The 26,363-nt window shown below is 48.2% G+C and overlaps 2 protein-coding genes across 5 annotated transcripts in view; both read right to left on the bottom strand.

The window, feature by feature from the left end:
* The window catches only part of LOC136580528 (leucine-rich repeat and fibronectin type III domain-containing protein 1-like protein), a 684,740-nt gene that overhangs the window by 193,750 nt on the left and 464,627 nt on the right, over positions 1-26,363 (bottom strand). The window lies entirely within an intron of this gene.
* LOC136581074 (armadillo repeat-containing X-linked protein 2-like) lies at positions 6,736-12,307 on the bottom strand. Its single transcript, XM_066582063.1, has 3 exons — positions 11,115-12,307; positions 8,370-8,444; positions 6,736-7,391 (listed from the first exon to the last, which is right to left on the bottom strand). The coding sequence occupies exons 1-3, from the start codon at positions 11,872-11,874 to the stop codon at positions 6,736-6,738; spliced, it is 1,491 nt and encodes a 496-aa protein (XP_066438160.1). The 5' UTR covers positions 11,875-12,307.

Here is a 26,363-nt window from a genome sequence, read left to right as displayed (position 1 = left end):
ACAGCTGACGTTACCTCAGCTGTGTTGGGCAATGCAATGGGATATTTTTATGTACCGCCGGTGGGTTCCAGGGAGCCACCCATGCTGTAGGTGCACACTGAGTTTTTAATACATCTGTACACTTCTAAAGAACCCGTCTGACTGGGGCATGCAGTGTGGGCCGAAGCCCACCTGTATTACGCACGACATTACTACCTCAGCTGTGTTGGGCAATGCAATGGGATATTTCTATGTACCGCCGGTGGCTTCCTGGCACCCACCCAGGCAGTGGGTCCACAGGGAGTTTAACCTACATGTGTCCACTTGTAAAGAACCCCAGTCTGACTGGGGCATGCAGTGTGGGCCGAAGCCCACCTGCATTAAGCACGACATTACTACCTCAGCTGTGTTGGGCAATGCAATGGGATATTTTTATGTACCGCCGGTGGGTTCCAGGGAGCCACCCATGCTGTAGGTGCACACTGAGTTTTTAATACATCTGTACACTTCTAAAGAACCCGTCTGACTGGGGCATGCAGTGTGGGCCGAAGCCCACCTGTATTACGCACGACATTACTACCTCAGCTGTGTTGGGCAATGCAATGGGATATTTCTATGTACCGCCGGTGGCTTCCTGGCACCCACCCAGGCAGTGGGTCCACAGGGAGTTTAACCTACATGTGTCCACTTGTAAAGAACCCCAGTCTGACTGGGGCATGCAGTGTGGGCCGAAGCCCACCTGCATTAAGCACGACATTACTACCTCAGCTGTGTTGGGCAATGCAATGGGATATTTTTATGTACCGCCGGTGGGTTCCAGGGAGCCACCCATGCTGTAGGTGCACACGGAGCTTTTAATACATCTGTACACTTCTAAAGAACCCGTCTGACTGGGGCATGTAGTGTGGGCCGAAGCCCACCTGTATTACGCACGACATTACTACCTCAGCTGTGTTGGGCAATGCAATGGGATATTTCTATGTACCGCCGGTGGCTTCCTGGCACCCACCCATGCTGTGGGTCCACAGGGAATTATAAATGCATCTGTTTCCACTTATAAAGAAACCCAGTCTGACTGGGGCATGCAGTGTGGGCCGAAACCCACCTGCATTAACCCTTTCCAGTCCACTGTGTGACCTGTGAAGACATTAGGGTTTAAGGCTGTACAGCTCCGTTGTTGGTAGACGTCCGTCGGGGTTCTCTTACTGTATATTGCCAGCCTCTCTGCTGTCGGAGCCTATCCTACGTGTCAGCTCATGCAGTACTGGCTTTAGCCAGCATATAGCGCCGTTGTATAACGGCAGAAAAAGAGTAAGCCCCCTAGGAAAACCATATACAAATTGGATTGGAAAGGGTTAAGCACAACATTACTACCTCAGCTGTGTTGGGCAATGCAATGGGATATTTCTATGTACCGCCGGTGGCTTCCTGGCACCCACCCATGCTGTAGGTGCACACGGAGTTTTTACTACATCTGTACACTTATAAAGAACCCCAGTCTGACTGGGGCATGCAGTGTGGGCCGAAGCCCACCTGCATTAAGCACGACATTACTACCTCAGCTGTGTTGGGCAATGCAATGGGATATTTCTGTGTACCGCCGGTGGGTTCCAGGGAGCCACCCATGCTGTGGGTCGACAGGGACTTCACAATAGGGAGTTGTACCTGCCTGTGTCTATGAATTAAAAAGCCCGGTCTGACTGGGGCATGCAGACACCTTGACAGAATGAATAGTGTGTGGCACATAGGTTCCCCATTGCTATGCCCACGTGTGTAGCTCCTGATGGCGGTGGCACAGGATTCTATTTCTCATTGCTTCTGTACAGCATTGTGGGCTATCGCTCCGCCACTTTTAAAGAGGGTCGCTGCCTAGCCGTGCCAACCTCTGCAGTGTGTGCCTGCGGTCCCTCGTCATGGCAGACGCAATTCTAAATAGACATGAGCGTGGTGTGGCATGAGGGCAGCTGAAGGCTGCCCAGGGACACTTTGGTGTGCGCTGTGGGGGGGAGGGGGGCGGTTGGGCAGCATGTAACCCAGGAGAAGTGTCAGTGGAGTGTCATGCAGGCAGTGATTGTGCTTTGTTGGAGGTAGTGTGGTGCTTAGCAAAGGTATGCCATGCTAATGAGGGCTTTTCAGAAGTAAAAGTTGTTGGGAGGGGGGGGGGGCACTCTTGCCGGTATTGTGGCTTAATAGTGGGACCTGTGAACTTGAGATGCAGCCCAACATGTAGCCCCTCGCCTGCCCTATCCGTTGCTGTGTCGTTCCCATCACTTTGTTGAATTGCCCAGATTTTCACACATGAAAACCTTAGCGAGCATCGGCGAAATACAAAAATGCTCTGGTCGCCCATTGACTTCAATGGGGTTCGTTGTTCGAAACGAACCCTCGAGCATCGCGGGAAGTTCGTTCCGAATAACGAACACCCGAACATTTTGGTGTTCGCTCATCTCTAGTGAGGACTCAATAAACATGCTAGGAGGGAGTGGCAGTGCCAGGCTTTTATAGTGTGCCTAATCAAGGGAATGGGTGTAGCCAGACAGGGGAAACATAAACTGGATGAACAGGAGCAAAGACAGTGCTAGGATTCAGCAAGGGAGCTGTCCAGCAAGCTAGATAGTTAAGCATACAGAGCTAGAGCACAGGAGTTCCCAGGTTCGAGTCTTGACGCTATATGTTGCAGTTGAGGAATTTCTCTGATGGTGGCTTATCATCTAATGTTTGCCTGGTAGGCATCTCAGTTGTTGCCGGCATTTATGCTCTTTTCATCATATGTATGTGAACATGTATAGAATTGTATATTGTTATGACCAATACAAGATAGAGAATTGATGAGATGTGACCTTATATCGTGCAAGTAGTACTGTGCAGCATGACAGACTGAGGTTCAGTGTAATTTGAAGCTCACACTTAGTGCAGGATGGGGATATAATGATCTAAAATAAGACTATGTTTTCTCGCTAGTTGGGGTTGTTGGACATGGAAAGCACCATTGGTGACCCATCGGACGAACTAGGAAGAGTTTCACCCAATGCTATCTAACTAGTGAGATTTTCTGGCTCCTGTCCATGTGCCAAAGGTTGGGCCAGTGAGACTCTCCATACTGATAAGGTGCACATAATGAGTGAGATGACTAGAGAAGGCTTTGCTGCTTACTTGCAGGTCTGACAGCAGAAAGAGAGCACTAAGAAGTTATGAAAGTTGGAAAGCGAGTCTATGACAGAGACCCACAAAAATATCTGGAAAGCAAGAGGAGGGTAGGGCAAAGACTACAACCTGTGAACACCTCCTCCTTATTGGTACAACAATAAGAGAATGCCCTGTGAGCTAACAATGTGACACCACCAAGCTTCTTGCTGAACCTTATAATCATACACTTGCTGCCTATGAGCAAAGAGATGTTTGTGGAGTTGAACCTGCCTGCCATCCGTGCCTGTGTTCTGCTCTGTGCTCTTTTGTGTACCCTGTGTGCCTCGTACTGCTTAGATTTTTTAACCTATGTAGAAATAAATATCAGTATCATTGAACAAAAAGTGCTGTTGACGTGTGAGCAGAGACATTAAAAACACTAATCCATAAATATATTTATTACATTATTCATGAAAACGATAAATGCTCAGAGACCTCCTCTGATACCTTGAGGGTTGGGAAGAACTTCCTGCTCCTCATAGGTGGGGAAATATTGATGCATCAGCCCTCTCGGTGTGTTGGTTCACCGAAGCATAAGAAGCTACATGAGCCTATGGGTTGTTCTTAATTTTGTCCAGCAAACACATTTAGTGGTTGCAACTGTACCAGTTGGCTTTGTTTATAAGGTCATCCTACCCAAATTTAAAGGGATCTTCTTTTTACTTTTTCTTGTTCAGTAAATAGAATCTTTACCACACAATGTGACTTTACTCTTCTGACCTTCAATAAATAGTTGCATCATTTCTTAAAACTTTGCATTCCTGTGTTACACCTCCTAGAAATTTTACCATTGACGTAGTAAGTTGGTTATGTCCCTACACAGTCATACTGTCAGCACTGATAACACAGTATAAGAGTATATAAAGACACTCTTCCATTGACATGAAATGATATCACTGGGTTATCAATTTTTTAGAACATTTTCAGGAAAAGAGCTCATTATAGGGAATATCCTGAGAGGGAGTGGCCAAAAATATGGAAACACCAGACGAAATGCATTGGATTTTAATTATTAGCACTGAACTGCCCTTTTAACCCCTGCTTGTCTGACAGCTTTACCACCAAATTTCTATTTACTTCGCCTCTTGCCCTGCTCTGGGTGGTTTCGGGAGCTGTAGCTGGTAATAGCAGCTGAGTGGCTCAAACCCCTGACTAATGGAACCTTGTTGCTTGGGCAGCTTCTGTGTCATATTACCTACACTTAAAATCGTTTTCTACATGTCTTATTGAAATATGATTTATAATGTAATGTAATTTAAAGCATGCGTTTCATACTGTCTTTCCATATTTTTGTCCACCCCCTGTACTTATCCCAGGTCAAGCAGTGCCAATACTTCCACTTCTAACCCGATTCCTACACCAGGTCACGTGGTATGGACTGCTCATTGTCAGTGATGTCATCATGAGGGGCTAGCTGCAGGACTCATGTCAATAACTAACCCTTTTTGGTAATGGCCAATACAGAGAAGAGGGCTAGCTAAGTTATTGAAAGAGTCATTCAGCCAACCCCTATAAAGGCATTAGTCCTTACTACGTGAACGGGGGATGACGGTCTTGCTGGACCCAGACTGGATCAAAATAAGTATATCTCTCCAGATAACCCCCTTAAATTTTGTGGTCTTTTAAAAAGCTGAAGGGTCTTCTATAAGACACGGGTAGTCAAAATAAAGCTGTGGAATAATCCAGAAAATCATATTACTATAATTATACAAAATATAGTTTGTTTTCTTCTTGGCCTTTTTTCTGGGGGCCTCTGACTCTCCTTGTTTTGTTCTGCTAAGGCATTAACAGGCACTAATGGATTAATCACCTTCTTGCTTTTTCAGCCTAAAATAGCTTGCCACTTAAATGATTAGCATGTTAGCAAATGATGAGAGATTTTCAGACAAAACAAGCTTGAGAAAAGCTTGGTGTAATTCCTGCCTTTATTTTATAATGATGTTTTACTTTATTAATAAATCTCTTTATGGACATGGAAAAATGTACACAGCAGCTATTATGTGCCAATATATCTGCTCTAATTTGTTGTATGCGGCACATTTTGCATTCTTTAGGCCCCTTTGTAAATTCTCATGACCCGGGTATAACGGAGTCGTATGCTGCTATGACCTTACCCCTTTAAATCCCCCTCCCCACCTACCATTACCCGAACAGACCACCGACACCATCTGTTGGATAAAATTTGGCCACAGCAGCCAATTTATTAAAACAAACAACATTAACATAAAATTTTTAAACGCATTTCCTTTCAAATATATCATACACCATTATAACCTCCTAACCATTATAAACATTCCCTAATGGAAAACCTGCGAAGAGGACCTTGGAGCCCCTCCTACTTCTAAAAATATCCTGTCGCCTCAAACCAACAGAGGAAATAGCTGTCCCGGTCACCAGCCGCAACTTGGCTGGCTCAGGCGACGCTATTTCCAAAACCTTCTTCCTCCCGCCGCCGGTGGCAGACTCGGGAGCCCAAGCAAACTCCCCATTAACCTCCGGCCGCCGTTTCTTCCCGACCCCGAGGCCGGCTAGCCACCCCTGGCTAGCCTCTCCCACCGACTATCAGGGCTCCGCCCTGTAACCCAGGAGGCGACAGGCCACGATTGACCAAATACAAAAAAGGGGGGAAGGGGCTATGTAGCCCCTGCCTTCCCCCACTAACCTTCTACACGGGCTCCAAGGGCCCCTCCCCCTCCCCTGCTGCTATGACGAAAGCCCTTTCCCGTGATCCCACCCCTCTCCCCCCCTGGGTTTCTTCTAGGGCGGGCGGGCGGGACTCTTCTAACTTCAGCTTCTTTCTTCCTCTTCTTCTGGACGCTGTAATGGCCTTTCCCTGCGCTACCCCTCTATTTAACCCCTCTTCCTAAGCTCCGCCCCCTCCCGGCATCCTCTACTCTAATTAACCCCCCTCCTCCCCGTTAACCCTATCATGCTGCCTTCCTCCTACCGCCCTGCGGGCTTCCGGCTCCGGCAGACCTTGACCCGGGTATAACGGAGTCGTATGCTGCTATGACCTTACCCCTTTAAATCCCCCTCCCCACCTACCATTACCCGAACAGACCACCGACACCATCTGTTGGATAAAATTTGGCCACAGCAGCCAATTTATTAAAACAAACAACATTAACATAAAATTTTTAAACGCATTTCCTTTCAAATATATCATACACCATTATAACCTCCTAACCATTATAAACATTCCCTAATGGAAAACCTGCGAAGAGGACCTTGGAGCCCCTCCTACTTCTAAAAATATCCTGTCGCCTCAAACCAACAGAGGAAATAGCTGTCCCGGTCACCAGCCGCAACTTGGCTGGCTCAGGCGACGCTATTTCCAAAACCTTCTTCCTCCCGCCGCCGGTGGCAGACTCGGGAGCCCAAGCAAACTCCCCATTAACCTCCGGCCGCCGTTTCTTCCCGACCCCGAGGCCGGCTAGCCACCCCTGGCTAGCCTCTCCCACCGACTATCAGGGCTCCGCCCTGTAACCCAGGAGGCGACAGGCCACGATTGACCAAATACAAAAAAGGGGGGAAGGGGCTATGTAGCCCCTGCCTTCCCCCACTAACCTTCTACACGGGCTCCAAGGGCCCCTCCCCCTCCCCTGCCACAGCAAGTGAGGCTCGACCACCTTGAGCCTGCGCCGCCCCCCACACCAATAGCGCCCGCTCAATTCCCTCCTGCAATCCTTCCGTCCATAGGTCAATGCCGATGTCATTTAAGTGGACGCCGTCTGACCTCCAGTAATTGCCGACCCCTTTCTCCAGGTCTATATGTCGCGCTGCTACCCCCCCTTTGCTGCCCAGGAACCGCGACACTTCCCTGTTGAGCTTCACTCTTGCTCTGTTCAGGCCCTTCTCCGACTGCGCCCCCCTCCAAACTTTCCTAGGCACGATTTCGGACCACACTACGACCGTCCCCGGGTATGACGCTTGCAGTCTAAGACAGTCATACCTTATGTCCCTTGATAGGTCCCTAAACCTCCTTTTTCCCAAATCGTTTCCTCCCACGTGTATGACCAAAACCTCCGGCGCCCTATCCCACCTAACCCGCCTTTCAACTTCCTCCAATACGCTGCCCCAAGTCATCCCTCTAATCCCCATCCATCTCACTATCGCCTCACTCTTCTGAAACCGTAGCTGCCTCCCATTCGGCCGTACCCCCGCTCTCTCTGCTCCCCAAAAAACATAGGAGTCTCCCAAGATCCAAACTAATGCTGGACGACCATCTGTAAAATAAACAGCAACAATACTATATTAGCAAACCGCCATTATGACCCCCCCCACCCTCCAGACGACCCCGCCTTGAATTTAAAGCAGGTGGGGTCGCACGTATGATTTAAAACGCCCTGACTCCCACCGACCTATCCTCTTCACTGCCTCCTCCCCCATACCTCTTACTGACGCTTCCGTCGCCGCCCCCACCCGAAATGAGTGAGACCCGAACTGTGTATTATTAAAACCCGCCACCTCTAAGGCCTTCTTGAACACCGCTATAAACTGAAAACGCGACAAAAATTCCCCGGTCTCGTGCCGCAAAAATGGGCCCGTGCGAAAATTTAACCCTTTGCTATACTGCTCCCAGGCACTCAGAGGGCACATACTGGCCCCCGGCACCTCACCCAACCGGATCACCTGCCCCCGTCCTTGCTGATCCGTCTTGGACCGACGGATAAGCAAGTCCAACCTCCCGTCTACCAACCGCACATCCTCCGCCTGCAGGCCGCCCCCCACGGTCTTGCTAGGTGACACCAATTCGCTTACCCGTAGGGCCCCGAAAAATGCAAATGAAAAAGCCGCCCTAAACAACCGCCGCTCGAACTCTTTTCCGCAAACAACATCAACCGCCTCCCCTAATTTCTCCAAAACATCAAATGATACCGGTCGCCTAGTGTCCTGTCTCCCTTTCCCTCTCCTCAGACCCTTCAGCGCCTGTTTTACCAAAAAATTTTTTGTCGCGTCCTCCACCCCCCGTATTTTAAACCCAAAAGCCACCCCCGCTATAAACTGGTTCACTTTTGCCACTGACCGACCCAAATCTGCACTCTCTCCCAACCAACTCAACAGCAAGCCCACTCTATCCTCCTCTGAACGCTCCCCCCCACGCTGCCTCAACCATTCTTCCCACTCGCTCCACGCTGCGCAATATGCTGCCCTAGTCCGCCGAGCCAGTGACCGTTCTATCAGGCCCCCCACTGCTCGCTTACCACGTTCCAGATTCGAGACGGGCACTTCCTCCCCTCCTTCTCCGCACCCGGCGCCAGTGTCCGGAACCGCTCCCACTGAAAGCGAGAGAGAGCATCCGCAATTGAGTTCTCGACACCTGGAACGTGTACCGCTACTACCCACATGTTTAATGACAAGGCCTCTAGCACCAACTGACGCAGCAGGTTAACCACCGGGGGGGATGACGCAGAGAGGTTGTTAATCACCTGCACCACCCCCATGTTGTCGCAGTGGAATCTTACTTTTCTATCACGGAAGTGGTTACCCCACAGTGTGATAGCAACTACTATTGGAAATAATTCCAATAGTACTAAGTTCCGAACTAAGCCTTCTTGCTTCCACTGCTCCGGCCATTCCCCCGCACACCATCTACCTTGAAAATAGGCCCCAAAGCCTGCGCTCCCTGCTGCATCTGTATAGAGCTCCCAGTCCACGTTGCTACTGACCTCCCCCATAATTACCGACCTGCCATTGTACTTCTCTAACAAGGCGGACCAAACTGCCAGGTCCGCCTTGTGACTAACTCCCAAACGGATAAAGTGATGAGGGGCCCGAATCCCTGCTGTTGCCGCCGCCAACCGTCTACTGAAAACCCGGCCCATGGGCATGATCCTGCAGGCAAAATTCAGCTTGCCCAGCAGTGACTGCAGCCCTTTGAGCGTGATTTTCTTCGCCACCCGCGCCGCACCTAATTCCTCCTGCAAGTTTCTTAATTTTTCTTCTGGTAATCGGCACTCCATTGCCTCAGAGTCAATGGTGATGCCCAAAAAACTTAAACAAGTTGTGGGCCCCTCCGTCTTTTCCGGTGCCAGAGGCACCCCGAACCGTTTGGCCACCCATTGCAAGGTTCCCAGTAAGTTCGCACAAACTGGCGAACCCCCGGGCCCTACGCACAGAAAATCATCCAGGTAATGAATGACCGACTGCACTGCCGCCGTGTCCTTCACCACCCACTCTAAAAACGAACTAAACGCTTCGAAGTATGCACATGAGATTGAGCATCCCATGGGCAAACAACGATCCGCAAAATAACTCCCTGCCCAAAAACACCCCAACAACCTCACACTTTCTTGTGTTACTGGCAGCAAGCGAAAGGCTGACTCTATGTCAGCCTTTGCCATCAATGCCCCCCTTCCATAGTTCCGAACCCAATGAAGCGCCGCATCAAACGATGTATACACCACCGAGCATAGCTCGGGGTCTATTCCGTCGTTTACAGACGCCCCCCTTGGGTACGATAAGTGGTGAATAAGCCGAAATTTATTCGGCTCCTTCTTCGGTACCACTCCCAAAGGTGACACCACAAAGTCTTGCACGGGTGGCTCTTCAAACGGCCCCGCCATGCGCCCTAACCTAACCTCTTTCATTAGCTTCTCCGTCACCACTTCCGGATATTCTAACGCCGAACGTAAATTTTTTAACGAAAAGGGGACCCCATGAACCGGAGGCGGGATGTGAAAACCATCCCTAAAACCCTTAAACAATAACTCCGCCTTCTCTCTATCCGGGTACCTACTTAGGTACGGTACCATCTCTTCCAGAATCACTGGGGTCATCCCTTTTCGCAAAACCCCCTGGACCTTTTCCCTTTCCTTTCTTGAAACATCTGCCAGCCCCGTGAGACCCCGCGCCGCAGTGAGAGCAGGCATGACGGAACTTGCATGTTGCTCCGAACTTGCACTGACCCTCGTTGTACTGCCAGCAGTACCCGGTCCTACTCCCCCCTGCTGAACCACCCTGCCCCCCGGCTGAACTAGAGGCCGAGCCGAAGGACCCGGCACTGCCCTGAAAGGGCTGACCGAACCGCGCGGGGGCCATTACTCTCAACCATAGACCTATATCTTTGTGATCCCATCTGATCGATGGGCGCACTGCCTTACGCTGCCTGAACTGCTCATCATAGCGCAGCCAGGTCTGTCCCCCATACACTCGATAGGCCTCACCAATGGAGTCCATGTAACAGAAAAGGCCGGAGCAATTGTCCGGCGCTTTTTCTCCGATTACGCTCGCTAGAATGGCAAACGCCTGCAGCCAGTTCGCGAACGTCTGGGGTATAAGGCGCCACCTACGCTTCTCCTCCTCCTCTTTTTTAAACTCAGTCCGCTTTCCCTTGTCTAAATTAAATTTTTCCAAGGGTAGGAGGGAGAATATCTCGACATATTCGTCCCTCCAAATCTTTTCCCTCACCTCTTTTTTTAGGTGGGCCCCCAACGGGCCCTCAAAGCAGACGTAGACCTCGCCTTTTGCCTTATCGTCTAGCCGCACCCCCTCCCCGTCCTTTTCTGTCTGGACCGCTACTGCCACCCCGGCCGATCCCCCTGACTCCAACGTACCTGCTGCACCCCCCACTTGAGAGATTTCCCCAGTGGATTGTGCCCCCGTCTGTAACCCGCTCGTGGACATCTGTCCTACCAGCGGGGCAGATTGTAACACCCCAACCGCCTGTCCTACCCCAGTCCCACCAGCAAACGGTCCTCCCGGTCCGTCCCTAATGCTGGACGACGCACTGCATGGTGAGTTCCATGCTGTGACAGGCGACGGAGCGTAACCTACCCCCTGCCTCCTCAGCAATTCTAATACCACCCCCAGCAATGCACCTGCTTCGCCGCCTACCCCTAGCGCGTTAGTTAATGCAGCGCTACCCCCCGCAAATACCCCACTACTAGACCCCGCATGCGCCACGCGGCTAACATTGCTGGACACACCAGACATAGAGCATGACTCACCTGGCTGCGTAGGGGCTGTGGACCCACCAGCCGCCGACCAGTCTTGCCGCTGTTCCTCCTGGACTCTGCTAACGCCGGGCTGTGACCGCTCTGCTGGGACCGCAACCGCCTCCGATCTTCTTGGTGCCGAAGAAACATAGGCCACCTCTGTCGCCGTCGCACGCCTTCCGGATGACTCCGCCGCCGGGCCCCGAGAAACCGCGGGCCGCCCGTCACTTGAACTGTTGCAGGGCTGCTCCCCCTCCGATGCACCTCCGGGTGAGCAGCCCCCGACCCCTTCCAGGCTCTTTGCTTTCTGTGCAGCGCTTGGCCCCGCCCCCCTCTCAGCACGGGGCCTCGCGCTGCCCGCCGCACCTCGTCTTTTGGCGGGAGTCCTCCCCGCCCTGCTCCCCCTGCCTGTTGGTGTTGCCGGGGGGAGCCTACTACGGGGGGGGGCCGGAGAGGCACTCCGCAGCCTCTGCCTGCGTGAGGGAGCGTGCTCGGGGCTCAGTCTCTCTGGTGCACGCGCCCTCCGCGGCCGCTCTTTTGCCAGCCCCGCTGGTGCTGCCGCCGCCGGCCCCGCACCTGTCCTCCGACTCCGGACCTCTGCAGCCGCCTCTGCACCTCCCGCCGCCTCCGCTCGAGCTCCCGCTGCTCCTGCTTCTGCCGCCGCTGCCGTGGATACCGCCGCTGCTCCCAGGGCTTCACCGGAGAGCTGGACAAGCCAGTCCAGCCCCCTTTCTTCTGCCTCCGCCCGGATCTTCTCGAGGATCGCCTCCATCTTCTCCCGGTAAGTGGCTGGTCTTCGGGCTCTTCTTTTTCTTTTCTTCTTCTTTGGGACTGCCTCCGCTGCTTCTTTTTCGGCACCTCGGGTCTCCGGTCTTCAGTCTCCCTGCCTCGCTGCCGTCTGCCGCGCTCTTCAGCTCCGCCGGGCACCTCAGGTCTGCTGGGCTCTTTGGGACTGCTGGGCTCTTCGGTCCGCTGGGGTCTTCGGTCCGCTGGGGTCTTCGGTCCGCTGGGGTCTTCGGTCCGCTGGGGTCTTCGGTCCGCTGGGGTCTTCGGTCCGCTGGGGTCTTCTAACTTCAGCTTCTTTCTTCCTCTTCTTCTGGACGCTGTAATGGCCTTTCCCTGCGCTACCCCTCTATTTAACCCCCTCTTCCTAAGCTCCGCCCCCTCCCGGCATCCTCTACTCTAATTAACCCCCCTCCTCCCCGTTAACCCTATCATGCTGCCTTCCTCCTACCGCCCTGCGGGCTTCCGGCTCCGGCAGACCTTTATCACACAAAAATAGATTGAAGCCACTAAAATACTGACACGACAACATGTATTATGTGCTCTTTCATTAACTGTTCTCAGGAGATGTATTCCAGGTTCTAACTCTCTCTCTCTCTCCTTCTCTCTCTCTCTCTCTCTCTCTCTCTCTCGGTATATACTTAGATAGACCATATACTTAACTGGTCCATTCTTATCTTGACTACTGTAACTCACTACTAATCGGTCTTCCCCTCACTAAGCACTCCCTTCTCCGATCTATCCTGAGTATAGCAACCAGGCTTATCTTTTTGTCTTACACTGATGCCTCCACCCTGCCTGTGCCAGTCACTACACTAATGCCTCCCAGTGCACCAGTGTCTCCAGCCTGCGCCAATGTGGCAGTGGCTCCGCTGTTTCCCCTCTCATGAACCATGCCTGTGGGAAAAACAAAAATATAAAACTACTGCAGTGTGAAGGGTGTTCTAGTTTGGTGTTGGGCTGCTTGCAGAGTCGGGCAGTTAAGGTTGTCAAGTTCGTGACGCCAGCCCACATACAAGCTGAGGCCTACTCCAGACAAAAGAATAATAAAAATAAAACAAAAAGGGGAATTGTCTTATCTTCCTAAAGAGCAGTGTGGTACCTCAGTGCAGATGGTTTGGTGGTGGGAAGGGACTCCAGGAGACAGGCTTAAACGGTGCAACAATAGAACATTTTATTTGCAGAGAGAGATCTTCACTTAGTGACAGTTATACAGCTTGATTGAGGTAGATGATTACACTTGAATACAAGGATCAAGTCTGTATGCTTGGCTTTACATCAGATTAACATACATCTCTACACATTACTTTTCCTTTCTGTTTCTCTCTCTCTGCTTTGGTAAGTATCACTCTCCTTAGCTATTCTTGCACGTATTCTCTTCTCCTGACTGTCAGCTCCTGTTCTGTCTAGCTTTCCTCTTTATATAAAACCTTGCTTTTGTACTCACACTTATCCACTTCCCACCATACTGGCTCTTCTGATATTCCTCCTTCTGCTACTCCAAACTCTGTACTCTGATTCCAACTCATAGTAACATAGTATGGTAAGCTGAATGAAGACAATGTCCATCTAGTTCAGCCTGTTTCACCCCTTTCCTTGTTGGTCCAGAGAAAGGCAACCTCCTTGACTCCTTCCCCACTCTCCCATTTATCTCACTGCTCCCAACCAACCCATGTGGAGGACTAATCATCCAATCCCAGGCTTACTCTCTTACTGTTACCTGACTAAGCAATTTTCTTAAGCTGTTGCTAGGTGATGGATGACCCAATGGACAGGGGAACTTGACATAGAACAAGGCACAGTGGTAAATGAAAAATGGAAAATAAGTGCAAAGCATGCATTTCAACACTTGTAACATACAATCCAACTGTACACAAGAAGTGACCATTAAAGGTGCTGTAGTTTCCCAAATCCAGGACACTACAGCAGTCATTACACCAATGCGTCCACCCTGTGCCGATCACTACCCCAGTGTCTCCATCCTGTCCTGGTCATTGCACTGATGCCTCCACCTGTGCCAGTCACTACACAGATGCCTCCACCTTGTGCCTGTCACTACACCAGTATCTCCACCCTGTCTTGGTCACTGCCCTGGTATCTCCACCCTATGCTGGTCACTATACCAGTGTCACCACCCTCTGCTGTCACTGCAACAGTGTCTCGACCCTGTGCTGGTCACTGCACCGATGCATCCATCCTGTGGTGGTGACTATACTGGTGTCTCCACCCTGAGCCAGTCACTGCAGTGGTTGCCCATCCACTATGGAATACAACTTAGGGTGGCTTCACACAAGCGTGTTTTTGTGCATACATAGGTGCGTACATAGGTGCGCACCCATGTACGTGCAAAAACATGCGTGAATGCAGGTCCGTGCATAGTTCTCAACGGAGCTGTGGCTGCTGCTGGCAGCTCCATTGAAAATAATGGTCTGCCAGCACCCCTGTATTCTTTTTTACATATAAGCCCTTCCCTGAAAAAGAAAAATTTTAGTGTAAAAAAATATATATATACTTACCTGTCCGCCGCTGCTGTTACCCCTGTGGGGATGAAGAAGACATCTGCTACATTGGCTGAGGTGCTTAGCCAATCACAGGCAGCTCTTGTCGAATGAATGACGGCGAGAGCTGCCTGTGATTGGTTGAGCACGTCAGCCAAAAACAAACAGCTCTTTCAGCAGGCGTATGTGTTTAGACACTCTCTGACCACGGCCGAAAATCTCATCAATGAAGAATAGCCACGATCGAGTCCCGAGCTTAAAGGGGTTGTCCCGCGGCAGCAAGTGGGTCTATACACTTCTGTATGGCCATATTAATGCACTTTGTAATATACATTGTGCATTAATTATGAGCCATACAGAAGTTATAAAAAGTTTTTTACTTACCTGCTCCGTTGCTGGCGTCCTCGTCTCCATGGTGCCGACTAATTTTCGCCCTCCGATGGCCAAATTAGCCGCGCTTGCGCAGTCCAGGTCTTCTCCTGTTCTCTATGGGGCTCCGTGTAGCTCCGCCCCGTCACGTGCCGATTCCAGCCAATCAGGAGGCTGGAATCGGCAATGGACCGCACAGAAGAGCTGCGGTCCACGGAGGTAGAGGATCCCGGCGGCCATCTTCATCGGTAAGTATAGAAGTCACCGGAGCGCCGGGATTCAGGTAAGCGCTGTGCTGTTCCTTTTTTCAGTCCCTGCATCGGGGTTGTCTCGCGCCGAACGGGGGGGGGGGGGGTTTGAAAAAAAAAAAACCCGTTTCGGCGCGGGACAACCCCTTTAATTAGCATTTTCACGACCACTGACATGGGTGTATCGCAGGAAAAATATGCAGCGCAGAAATTCTTCGGTTGGCAGAAATCCTTGGAATGACTTCTAATGGCTTGAATAGCTTAAATAGTGGCAGCTGTCTTCTTTTCCAAGTGTTGGACGCAGGTAAACTCCCTCCCCCTCCCTTTTTTTTAGCCTCCAGCATTTTTTGTCAAAAGATAGGTCAAGACTAGAGATGAGCGAACCTTCTCGTTTCGAGTAATTACTCGATCGAGCACCGCGATTTTCGAGTGCTTAGATACTCGGGTGAAAAGATTCGGGGGGCGCCGGGGGGTGGGGGGAGGCGTGGGGGAGCGGGGGGGTAGCAGCGGGGAACAGGGGGGAGCCCTCTCTTTCTCTCCCTCTCCCCCCCCCCCCACTCCCCGCTGCAACCCCCCACTCACCCACGGCGCACCCCGAATCTTTTCGCCCGAGTACGGAAGTACTTGAAAATCGCGGCGCTCGGGCGAAAAAGGGGCGTGGCCGAGTAGGTTCGCTCATCTCTAGTCAAGACTAGAGATGAGCGAACCTACTCGTTTTGAGTAATTACTTGATCGAGCGCCGCGATTTTTGAGTACTTCCGTACTCGGGTGAAAAGATTCGGGGGGCGCCAGGGGCGGGGGGAGGAGTGGCAGAGCGGGGGTAGCAGCGGGGAACAGGGGGGAGCCCTCTCTCTCTCCCCCCCACTCCCCGCTGCAACCCCCCACTCACCCACGGCGCCCCCCCCCCCGAATCTTTTCGCCCGAGTACGGAAGTACTCGAAAATCGCGGCGCTCAGGCGAAAAAGGGGCGTGGCTGAGTACGCTCGCTCATCTCTAGTCAAGACCTATCTTTTCAGGCAATGAGAAAACTCGGTGACTGGTGATTTCTCGTTTTGACAATGAGTTTTTTTTCACGTGACCAAAAACTGTTCATGTGAATGAATGCATTGGAATCCAATCCTTCACATGTTCGCGATTTTCATCTGACATTTTATTTATATACATGGCAGCGTAAATTGTGAAAGGGCTGGAGCTCTAATAAAGGGGCCATTCAGTGTTTTTTGGTAGCTGTCAATCCAGTTGTGGCCTTTCTCCTCCCTATGGAACCTTTTACATGGGATGGAATGGGCTACACGACGCCCCAGTAAATTCTGCACCAAAATCTGCGGGAAAATAGCTTAAAACCTGCCTGCAAATCCACAGTTAGACCTGCGGATTTTGGTGTGGAATTCTGAAGCTCCGGACTTCGCTGCGTCCTGCGGTGTGATTCCGTCCCGTGTGAAAGGTCCGTTAGGAAAACATGTCCAAAACTGTCAAAGAAATGATGAAATACCTATTAAATATCTGTAGAGGACTAACACGGCTTATAATGAAAAGAATGTTAGGAAGATCATAATAATCAATATCTTCCCCCAGCACATTAATTCACCATTGATTATAAAATGGGATCATTCCTCATCCTAGCTGAAATTTTCCAAAGCCGCTCTTGCAGTCGTCAGATCGATCCTCCAGCAGATATCCCGGCACGCGATGAATTGCTTTGTATGTATGTGCGCTCGGAGTTAATTATTTTAATTGAGCATACAGCTGTTATATATATTCGTTACTTTGTCTAATCCTCTGGGCATTCAATAGGATCACTAGTTACTGGAGATGTGACCTTACTATTGATGAAGTGTTCTTCCAAGAGCTTCTGACCTATTAATATTGTCCACTGTGACTCGTATTCTCAAGATAGATGTAGAAATGAAGAAGACAATTGTTCATAGCTGTTCGGTCTGGAGGAAGTCCCATTGATTTCAGCGGGTGCCATGTAACATTTCATTTGCCCTTGTAGCTTTCCCTGACAAAACTGGCTTATTGTCACAATACTACCACAATAATGAAAAAAGACATTTATTTGCTATAGGTTGTCTATATAAGCATGGAACAGGCTCTAAATGGTTAATCCAACATGTGGAAGAGACACATGGGGGTGATAAAAAAAGTGTTGGGATTTGCAGCAATTGAAAAAGTAGAGTGTCCAGAAAATGGAGAAGACAGACATCAAATGTTACTTCAGCGGGAGGCAAAATGAATGTTTGGTAGGTAATAGGTCTGAACGAGAGAAACAAGTTGAGTGCATTAGTTTTCAAGTGTTTTATATGATGCCTATTGTTTATACGTTGCTAAGAGTCAACTAGGGTGGTGCATTTAAATTAAAGGGGTTATCCAGGCAGCGCCCGCTGGGATTGAAGGGGTCGGAGCGGAAGCACTGCTCCGATATCAGTCGTAGCTCTCATTGATTTCAATGAGAGTGCTCCTGCATTTAGATGTGCTGGCCGCTACACAGGGGTTGGAGCAGCGCTTCTGCCTCGACCCTGATGCATCCCAGTGGCAGCTGCCTGGATAACCCCTTTAAGAACTAGCACTCTTGGGGCTGTAAAGGCTTGAGAAAGCATCATGTAACACAAAACAGCGGTTGCCTTTCTGTGTTCACCACGTCCTCATTTTTACTCCTGCACTTTCGTTATGGAATAAAGTACTGCTATAGAATTTGATATCATGGAGTGCTGCCTGTCCATTCTACTTTGTGGGCCCTTTTATTTTATTGTATTAATCTATTGATCTCTAATTTTAAAAAAGATAATTTATAAGTAGACAAGCCCTTTAATTCATTTTTTCTAATGGGATTTCACTTTAAGGCAAAAACATAACTCTTGGTTTACCCTACCTTTTGGCTAAAATTGCTGCAGTAGTGATGGGGTTAAAGAAATTTGCACAGTCGGTTGACAAGAATACTAAATGGTTCTTAGTATCCTCTGCAGTATAAAAGTGGTGTTAGATTTACAGGTTTAATCCCACATTTACAGCGTTGCAGTTTTCACAGTGGTTCCCCATTGCATTCTTTGGCGGCGGAGGTGTCATGGAGCACTCTCGTGCATGGAGAGAAGAGACACACAAGCCGATCAGCTATGACGAGGCGAGAGAGTGAGGAGCCGAGAGGGGAGAATCAATCTAAGCTGAGAATGACTCAATCCCTCTCCAGTGCAGCAGACAATCCAAACCTTAGCTTTATTGTGAGAGGCGGCTGCAGTTACCGAGTATTGTCTGCGGGCTTACAGCAAAATTGTTTTACATCCATCAGTCACTGTGTGCTGCACATAGGGAGCAGGGAAGTCAATCCGCGGATGCTCTATGTGATCGCACCGCTATTAATCTAATGTTCACGTGCTCGTCCACATGACTCTTCTCAGCGCACATCTATATGACACAATACCATATGACACAATACTAATTAAAAGGCGGAACCAGATGGCATTTCAGAGGTAGCAATCACACCTAGGCATCAAATAAAATAAATAAAGCTTGTTATTTGTATAGCGTCAACTTAATCCACAGCACTTTCAGGTAATTTGTTTATAACCCCTCACCAAGCTGGGTACTCATTTTACTGACCTCGGAAGGATGAGTCAACCTTATGCCAGCTACTTGAACCATGTTAGGATTGAACTTGCAACCTTCAGGTTGTGAGCAAGAGCTTAGGACTGCATACTGCTGCCTTAACACTCTGTGCCACATGAGGCATCAGCACCTTTAACTCCATAGTCCACCCAGTAGTATAACTTGGCTTTTATAATACCAATGTTCTGTGCCAGCCTTAGGTTAAATAGTGTCCTGTGCAGATTTTTGCTTTTGCCCCCCCCCCCCCCCCATATATGCACTGATAGGCAGTCCACCTGTATTATAGCAGCAGTGTACCCACACCAGAATAGCTCAGTAAATAAATACTGTACCAGAACCAAGTTCATAACATAAATGCTGCAGCAAAACCACGCTTAAGACATACTATAAATACAGTACCACAGCCAAGCTCAGTACATGCAGCACCAGAATCAAGATCATAACATAAATATAGTACCAGAACCAAGTTCAGTGCATAGATACAATACCAGAACCAAGCTTGCAGCATAAATACAGCACCAAAACCAAACTTAGAACATAGATACAATACCAAAACAAAGCTCATAACATAAATACAGCACTAGAACCAAACTCAGTACATAGATACAATACAAGAACCAAGCTCATAACATAAATACAGAACCAAACTCAGTACATAGATACAATACCAGAACCAAGCTCCTAACATAAATACTGCCACAGACCTAAGCTTGTAAGATAAATATATTCGCATATCTAAGCCATTGTGTTGCAGGGACGCTGAGGGCTGACAGAGGTGCCTCAAAACATCAGAAGGGAGGAGACTGAGCCAGGAAGAGGATGATTCATGTAGCTTCAAAAGACTTTGTTGCATGAAGGAAGAATATCATTTGGTTGAGTGGACCTAAAAGGGGTGATTGCCCCAGCCTACATCCACCTGGTTCCCTCATAAAACCTGGTGTCTGAGGCTCTGCATGACCGCACAGGTCGCATGTAGTTAAACCTGGTCATGCCGATATCTTCTTATTAGACTGACCTGCCTTTGTGACCCCTCAGAGTGATTGCTACTTTTCAACCCTTACAGCTATACCTCTCATCCACATATAAAGGCAGAAGTTTAAGGTGCTGCTGAAATGGTGCCATAACAGCACAATGTAACCATGCCAAATTGTTGTATCTTCCTATATAAATAGCTTCTGTAAAGTCTGTAATTATTATGTATGTTGGCAGGTGATATAATTGGCGGTATGGAGACAGGAACCAGATATAGGTCTTACATTCTTGGTTCCAGGATGATGTAACTATGTCTGAACGGTACTGCAGTCTATAACAACACACCTCAGCACTTTCTTGTATGGGGATGTAAATGTTGCGTATTGAGATTGTATGGCAAAACAATAGGTTCCAGCCTCTGCCTCCTTACATCAATCTAATGTGTTCTAAATGATCTCTCTGATAATAATCGGATCATTAGGCTTCTGCCTCTGAGAAAGATTGGTTGTTAAGGGCAATGAAGATTTTCTTTTAGACCGCTTTAGCCCCTCCCAAACCCAGGATGCAAATGTATGTCCTGGCTTGGAATCAGTTCCCACAAAGGGACATAAGTTTGCATCCCATGGATGTGTTGTGGGCATGCTCCGTGGGAAGGGTGAGGCTGCAAGCTCTTATTGTTTAATAATAAATACTGTGTTATTTTTCACTGGCACTGGCACCTTAAGAGAGGGCAGGAACAAAGGAACAGAGCTGAGCATGAAGGTTCCAGAAGCAGTGTACGTAGGGGAGGGCAACTAAGCTGCAGACAGAGGAAGCAGGAAGTGTAGCAATTGCCCTACTGAGCGTTTTCTTCCAGTGAGCAGGAAATGGAGTGCTGAACAGTGAAGTCAGTGCCAAGTGCTTCCTCTATTCCCCCTCTTTCTCCAACGACTGTGAACCTCCGCTAGTGAGCTGGAGAGAAATTCATCCCTGGTCACTCAGGCACTGATCTGCTCCAGGTATTCCATGCCAACAGGCCTACAGACTGTTTATTGCTGATGTCAATAAAAACTTTGATTAACCACTGTTTACACTGACTTTTGTAGCTTTATTGCTTTAGACCATTTGCACATGGGCGGAAATTCCGCGGCGGGATTTCCCGCAGAATTTCCAGCCATGGGAGCTGCCATAGGATTGCATTAGAAAACACAATCCTAGGCAGACGGATGCGATTTGTCCGCGTGAAATCATGCGCGGCAAACAAATCGCGGCATGCTCTATTACTGTGCGGTGCTTTATAATGTGTGCTTCCAATATACACCAAGCTTTTGCCTATTTGCGGACTGTCTCTAACCAGCCGCTATTACCTTCTATTACCCTAGAAACAGGAACAATTAGTGAGGATGCTGGGGAAGCACCGGCAGCACAACACAATAAATTACAATCTTACCAACATACCCTATCCTCCCCAACTACAGGACCACCAAACAGATATCTATATATATGAAGATGAAAGTCCTTACTGACTCACTCACTGACTCACTGACTGACTGACTGACTCACTCACTCACTCACCACTAATTCTCCAACTTCCCAATGTCGTAGAAACATGAAATTTGGCACAAGCATAGATTATGTCCAAAATAGGAAAAGTGAAGGGGTCCCAACTCGATTATTCAATTCTAGTGCAAAAGAACTAGTGTCCAAATTTTATGTACGGAATCTAATTCTCTCACTTCCCGATGTCATAGAAATTTGAAATTTGGCACAAGCATTGATTTTATCATAAATAGGAAAAGCTAATGGGTCCCAACTCGATTATTCAATTCTAAGCACAAGAGAATTAGCGTCCAAATTTTACATACGGAATCTAATTCTCTCACTTCCCGATGTCTTAGAAACTTGAAATTTGGCATGAGCACTGATTATGTCATAAATAGTAAAAGTTAATGGGTCCCAACTCAATTATTCAATTCTAAGTGCAAAAGAATTAGCATCCAAATTGTATGTACGCAATCTAATTCTCTCACTTCCCAATGTCATAAAAACTTGAAATTTGGCACAAGCATTGATTATCTATATATATAAAGACAAAAGCCCTCACTAACTCACTCACTGACTGACTGACTCACTCACTCACTGACTCACCACTAATTCTCCAACTTCCCGATGTCGTAGAAACATGAAATTTGGCACAAGCATTGATTATGTCATAAATAGGAAAAGTTAATACTTAGCGTCCAAATTTTAAGTATGTAATCTAATTCTCTCACTTCCCGATGCAACAAATAATTACCCAAATGTGAAATTTGCCATGACCATTCTTAGCGTACTAAATATTGGAAATTTAAAGGGTTGCAACTTGATTATTCAATCCTATGCCTAAAAGTAAGTGACCCCCTATGTAATATAACTAATAACACACATCTGTACTGCACAAACTTGAAATTTGGCACAACCATTCTTATGTTATGTAACTGATAACATATCTGTACCCTGCAATATATGATACAGTTATCTTCTCAGCAAAACAAAAAGCATTTAGAAATATGAGTATATTCTGACAGGAATAAAACTGACTGTCGTATGTATTGAAAGGCTGTAAAGTACAAAAGGAAGTGGACATGGACTGCTGGGATAGAATATGCCTTTAAGTATACCAAGGGGCTGCAGTCTGGGTAGGAAATTTGCATAAAAGGGGGTGTTAACTTTCAGGGCAAAAATGAGGAGAGTGTATGAGGTGGCACATTCTGTGGGGTGACATTTTCACATACAATCTGAGATAAATCTATCTCCTATCTGCCTATACACTGAGAGGAATCTGATCTGTGTGTGATGAGCAGTGTGTGAGAGGTGGACATTTTGTGGAGGGAAATTTTTACATACAGTCTGAGATAAATCTCTCTCCTATCTGCCTATACACTGAGAGGAATCTATCTGATCTGTGTGTTATGAGCAGCGTGTGTGAGGTGGCACATTCTGTGGGGTGACATTTTCACATACAGTCTGAGACAAATCTCCTATCTGCCTATACACTGAGAGGAATCTATCTGATCTGTGTTTTATGAGCAGCGTGTGAGAGGTGGCACATTCTGTATAGTGGCATTTTCACATACAGTCTGAGATAAATCTCTCTCCTATCTGCCTATAGACTGAGATAAATCTATCTGATCTGTGTGTAATGAGCAGCGTGTGAGGGGTGGCACATTCTGTGGGGTGACATTTTCACATACAGTCTGAGATAAATCTATCTCCTATCTGCCTATACACTGAGAGGAATCTATCTGATCTGTGTGTTATGAGCAGCGTGTGAGAGGTGGCACATTCTGTGGGGTGACATTTTCACATACAGTCTGAGATAAATCTATCTCCTATCTGCCTATACACTGAGAGGAATCTGATCTGTCTGTAATGAGCAGTGTGTGAGAGATGGACATTTTGTGGAGGGAAATTTTTACATACATACAGTCTGAGGAAAATCTTCTATCTGCCTATACGCTGAGAACAATCTAAGTTACCTGTGTATAATAAACAGCATGTGAGGGGTGGACATTTTTACATACTGTTTGACAAAAATCTTTCTTCTATCTGCTTATATACTGAGAAAAATCTAACTGACCTGTGTGTAATGAGCAGCGTGTGAGGGGTGGACATTTTGTGGAGGGAAATTTTTATATAAAGTTTGAGAAAAATCTCTTTTCTATCTGCCTATACACTGAAAGATTCTAACTGGCCTCTATGTAATGAAAAAATATCTGACAACTCGCTCCTCAACCCCTTCCAGTCTGGCTTCCGCTCTCTACACTCGACCGAAACTGCCCTTACAAAAGTAACAAATGACCTGATGACTGCAAAGTCGAGAGGTGATTACTCTCTACTAATCCTCCTTGACCTGTCTGCTGCATTTGACACTGTCGACCATAATCTCCTTCTCACTATGCTCCACTCTATTGGTCTAAAGGATACTGCTCTCTCCTGGTTCTCCTCCTACCTCTCTGACCGCTCTTTCAGTGTTTCCTTTGCTGGTTCTATCTCTGCTCCACTTCCTCTCGCTGTCGGGGTACCCCAGGGCTCGGTCCTTGGTCCCCTTCTTTTCTCTAGCTATACTGCCCCAATTGGACAAACCATCCACAGATTCGGCCTCCAATACCATCTCTATGCTGATGACACCCAACTATACACCTCCTCTCGTGAGATCTCTGGACCATTCCTCCAAAATATCACCGACTGTCTGTCTCTAACACTATGTCCTCCCTTTTTCTCAAACTAAACCTCTCTAAAACTGACCTCCTTGTCTTTCCACCTTCTAACCGACCTCCCCTCAACATCTCCATTCCAGTGTCTGGCACCATCATAACCCCCCGACGGCATGCCCGATGCCTTGGGGTCACACTGGACTCTGACCTCTCCTTTGCCCCCCATATCCAATCTCTGGCCCAAACCTGCCACATGCACCTCAGAAATATTGCTAAAATATGTCCGTTCCTAACCACAGACACGCTAAAGACGCTCGTGGTTGCGCTCATCCACTCCCGGCTTGACTACTGCAACTCGCTACTCATTGGCCTCCCCCGCACTAGACTTGCTCCGCTCCAATCCATACTAAATGCAGCAGCTAGACTAATTTTTCTATCCAGTCGTTATTCAGACGCCTCTGCACTATGCCACTCGCTGCATTGGCTGCCCATCCACTGCAGAACTAAATTTAAACTCCTCTACCTCACTCACAAAGCTCTGCATGGCGCTGCGCCACCATACATCGCCTCCCTACTGTCAGTACACCACCCAGCGCGCTCACTCCGATCGGCTAACACCCTCAGACTAAACGCCCCTGTAATACGAACCTCTCATGCTCACCTACAGGACTTCACTAGAGCAGCACCCATCCTCTGGAATGCTCTACCCCAAGGCATCCGGACAATTTCAGACTTGCCTTAAAAACGCACCTCTTCAGGGAAGCATACCAAATCTCCTGACCTAGTCCCTCGCCCCTCCCTATGGTGCTCCACCCTGTTTGCCTTCTGATAAATGATCTGTACATGAAATTTCCTATTGCCTGTGTTCCCCAACCCCTGTACCTCCTGTACCACCCTCAACCCATTTGTGTCTAACCCAATGTACCTTATATTGTAATTGTTGTATTGTTTTGCATTTATCCATGCCTGCAAGCGCTGCGGAATAAGTTGGCGCTATACAAATAAAGATTATTATTATTATTCTTCTATCTGCCTATGCACTGAAAATCAGCAAGAAATCTGATTTATGAGAGAGGGTTTTTTTTTCAAAAATATATAAAGCCTAGGAAAGTTCTTTTTGGCACACACGCTACCTTTAGGCCTTTAACTTCAGGTAATAGGCAGGCATTTTTGAGAAATTCATTGTCCAACCGTGATAATTTACAATAAAATTGTGAATCTTGAAAAAAATTTAATTTATTTCCAGTTAAACTATTAAATCTATCTTATCTGAATTTATTTGTACTCTAAAGTAACCACGACTTTATAAGATTTTCCGTGTGAACACCAGATAAACACCAGTACCAAATTAACTCGGGCGAAGCCGGGTATATCAGCTAGTAGCAGTACATAGCTCACAAGCCAAGAAAATGTAAAATTATATAACATGTAACTTTTAGCCCTGTGTAGAAAGCTCTCTCTCACTCTGGGAATTACAGCTCAATAGAGTTTTCTGTGTTTGAGGGTTATTAAACAGACAGATCAGTCACCAGTAGCGTGGCCTGTGATAGACAGTATGCCTAACTAAACTAACTAACTCCAGGCCTTGCTATCAGTCTCGAACAGTTTGGCGCCAAACATACAATGCGGTGCATGCACGTTTACACCAGAGGCCGTAGTTCTTTGGGTGACCCAGGTCTGTTGGGTACCTCATCTGAGAACCATGTGAACTCACTGACACTGCTACTTCTGAGCCCGGTCCTTAATGGCAACCTTTTCTGTTAGGATAGGGGTCTGACAAACTCTGGAACAGTCTCTAATTCAGCTCCCCTTCACTGTAACTCCGGTCCTTTAGGGCTCCCACCCACTGGCGATATTTTCTCCACTGTGATGCGATTCTAAAGTTAAAGTCTCGCATCGCAGTGCGAGAAAAAAATTGGCATGACGCCGGGATATCGGCATCACGCCGACATATCGCCAGTCTTTTCATTGGTGCCAGTGGCAGCAGCACTAGCCCCATTGAAAAGAGATGGAGAATGACGGGGACTTCTGCCACAGCTGTAACAGCTGTGACAGGTGTGGCAGGAGTTTCCTTCATCCCTGCGGGGACCACGGGGATGAAGGAATCCTCTGCCACAGCTGCCACAGCTGTCACAGCTGTGGAAGAAGTCCCCGGCATTCTATTCCATTGCTTTCAATGGGATCGGCACTGCTGCCGATCCCATTGAAAGCACTGCTTTCTGCCAAGCCCCACGGATGATTATCGGGGAAAGGCTTGAAATATAAGCCCTTCCCCGATAATCTGCCAAAAGTGTGAAAAAAAATAAAAAATATTATACTCACCTCTCCTGCGCTCAGCCTGTTGGCTCACCGGCACTGCTACGAAGCTCTTTCAGCAGTCGGGGATTTAAAAATCCCCGCCTCCTGAAAGGGCTGTGCAGATTGGCTGAGGGCTCAGCCAATAGCAGCTACTGCTTAGCTATTGGTTGAGCACTCAGCCAATCACACATAGCCCTTAGCTATTCATTCATGAATAGCTATATCTTAGCTATTCATGAATGAATAGCTAAGGGCTATGTGTGATTGGCTGAGCGCTCAGCCAATAGCTAAGCAGTAGCTGCTATTGGCTGAGCC

This window comes from Eleutherodactylus coqui, chromosome 10, assembly GCF_035609145.1.
Source record: "Eleutherodactylus coqui strain aEleCoq1 chromosome 10, aEleCoq1.hap1, whole genome shotgun sequence".
Lineage (NCBI taxonomy): Eukaryota > Metazoa > Chordata > Amphibia > Anura > Eleutherodactylidae > Eleutherodactylus > Eleutherodactylus coqui.
This window is presented reverse-complemented; position numbering and strand designations above follow the sequence as displayed.

Bases quoted from the DNA above. Each gene is read 5' to 3' on its own strand.
- LOC136581074 (XM_066582063.1), bottom strand. From the start codon at position 11,874: ATGGAGGCGATCCTCGAGAAGATCCGGGCGGAGGCAGAAGAAAGGGGG. The intron at 8,445-11,114 runs GTGAGTCATGCT...TCTCGCTTTCAG, and splicing joins CACAGCCCCTACGCAGCCAG to TGGGAGCGGTTCCGGACACT. The intron at 7,392-8,369 runs GTAAGCGAGCAG...TTTATTTTACAG, and splicing joins CGTCTCGAATCTGGAACGTG to ATGGTCGTCCAGCATTAGTT.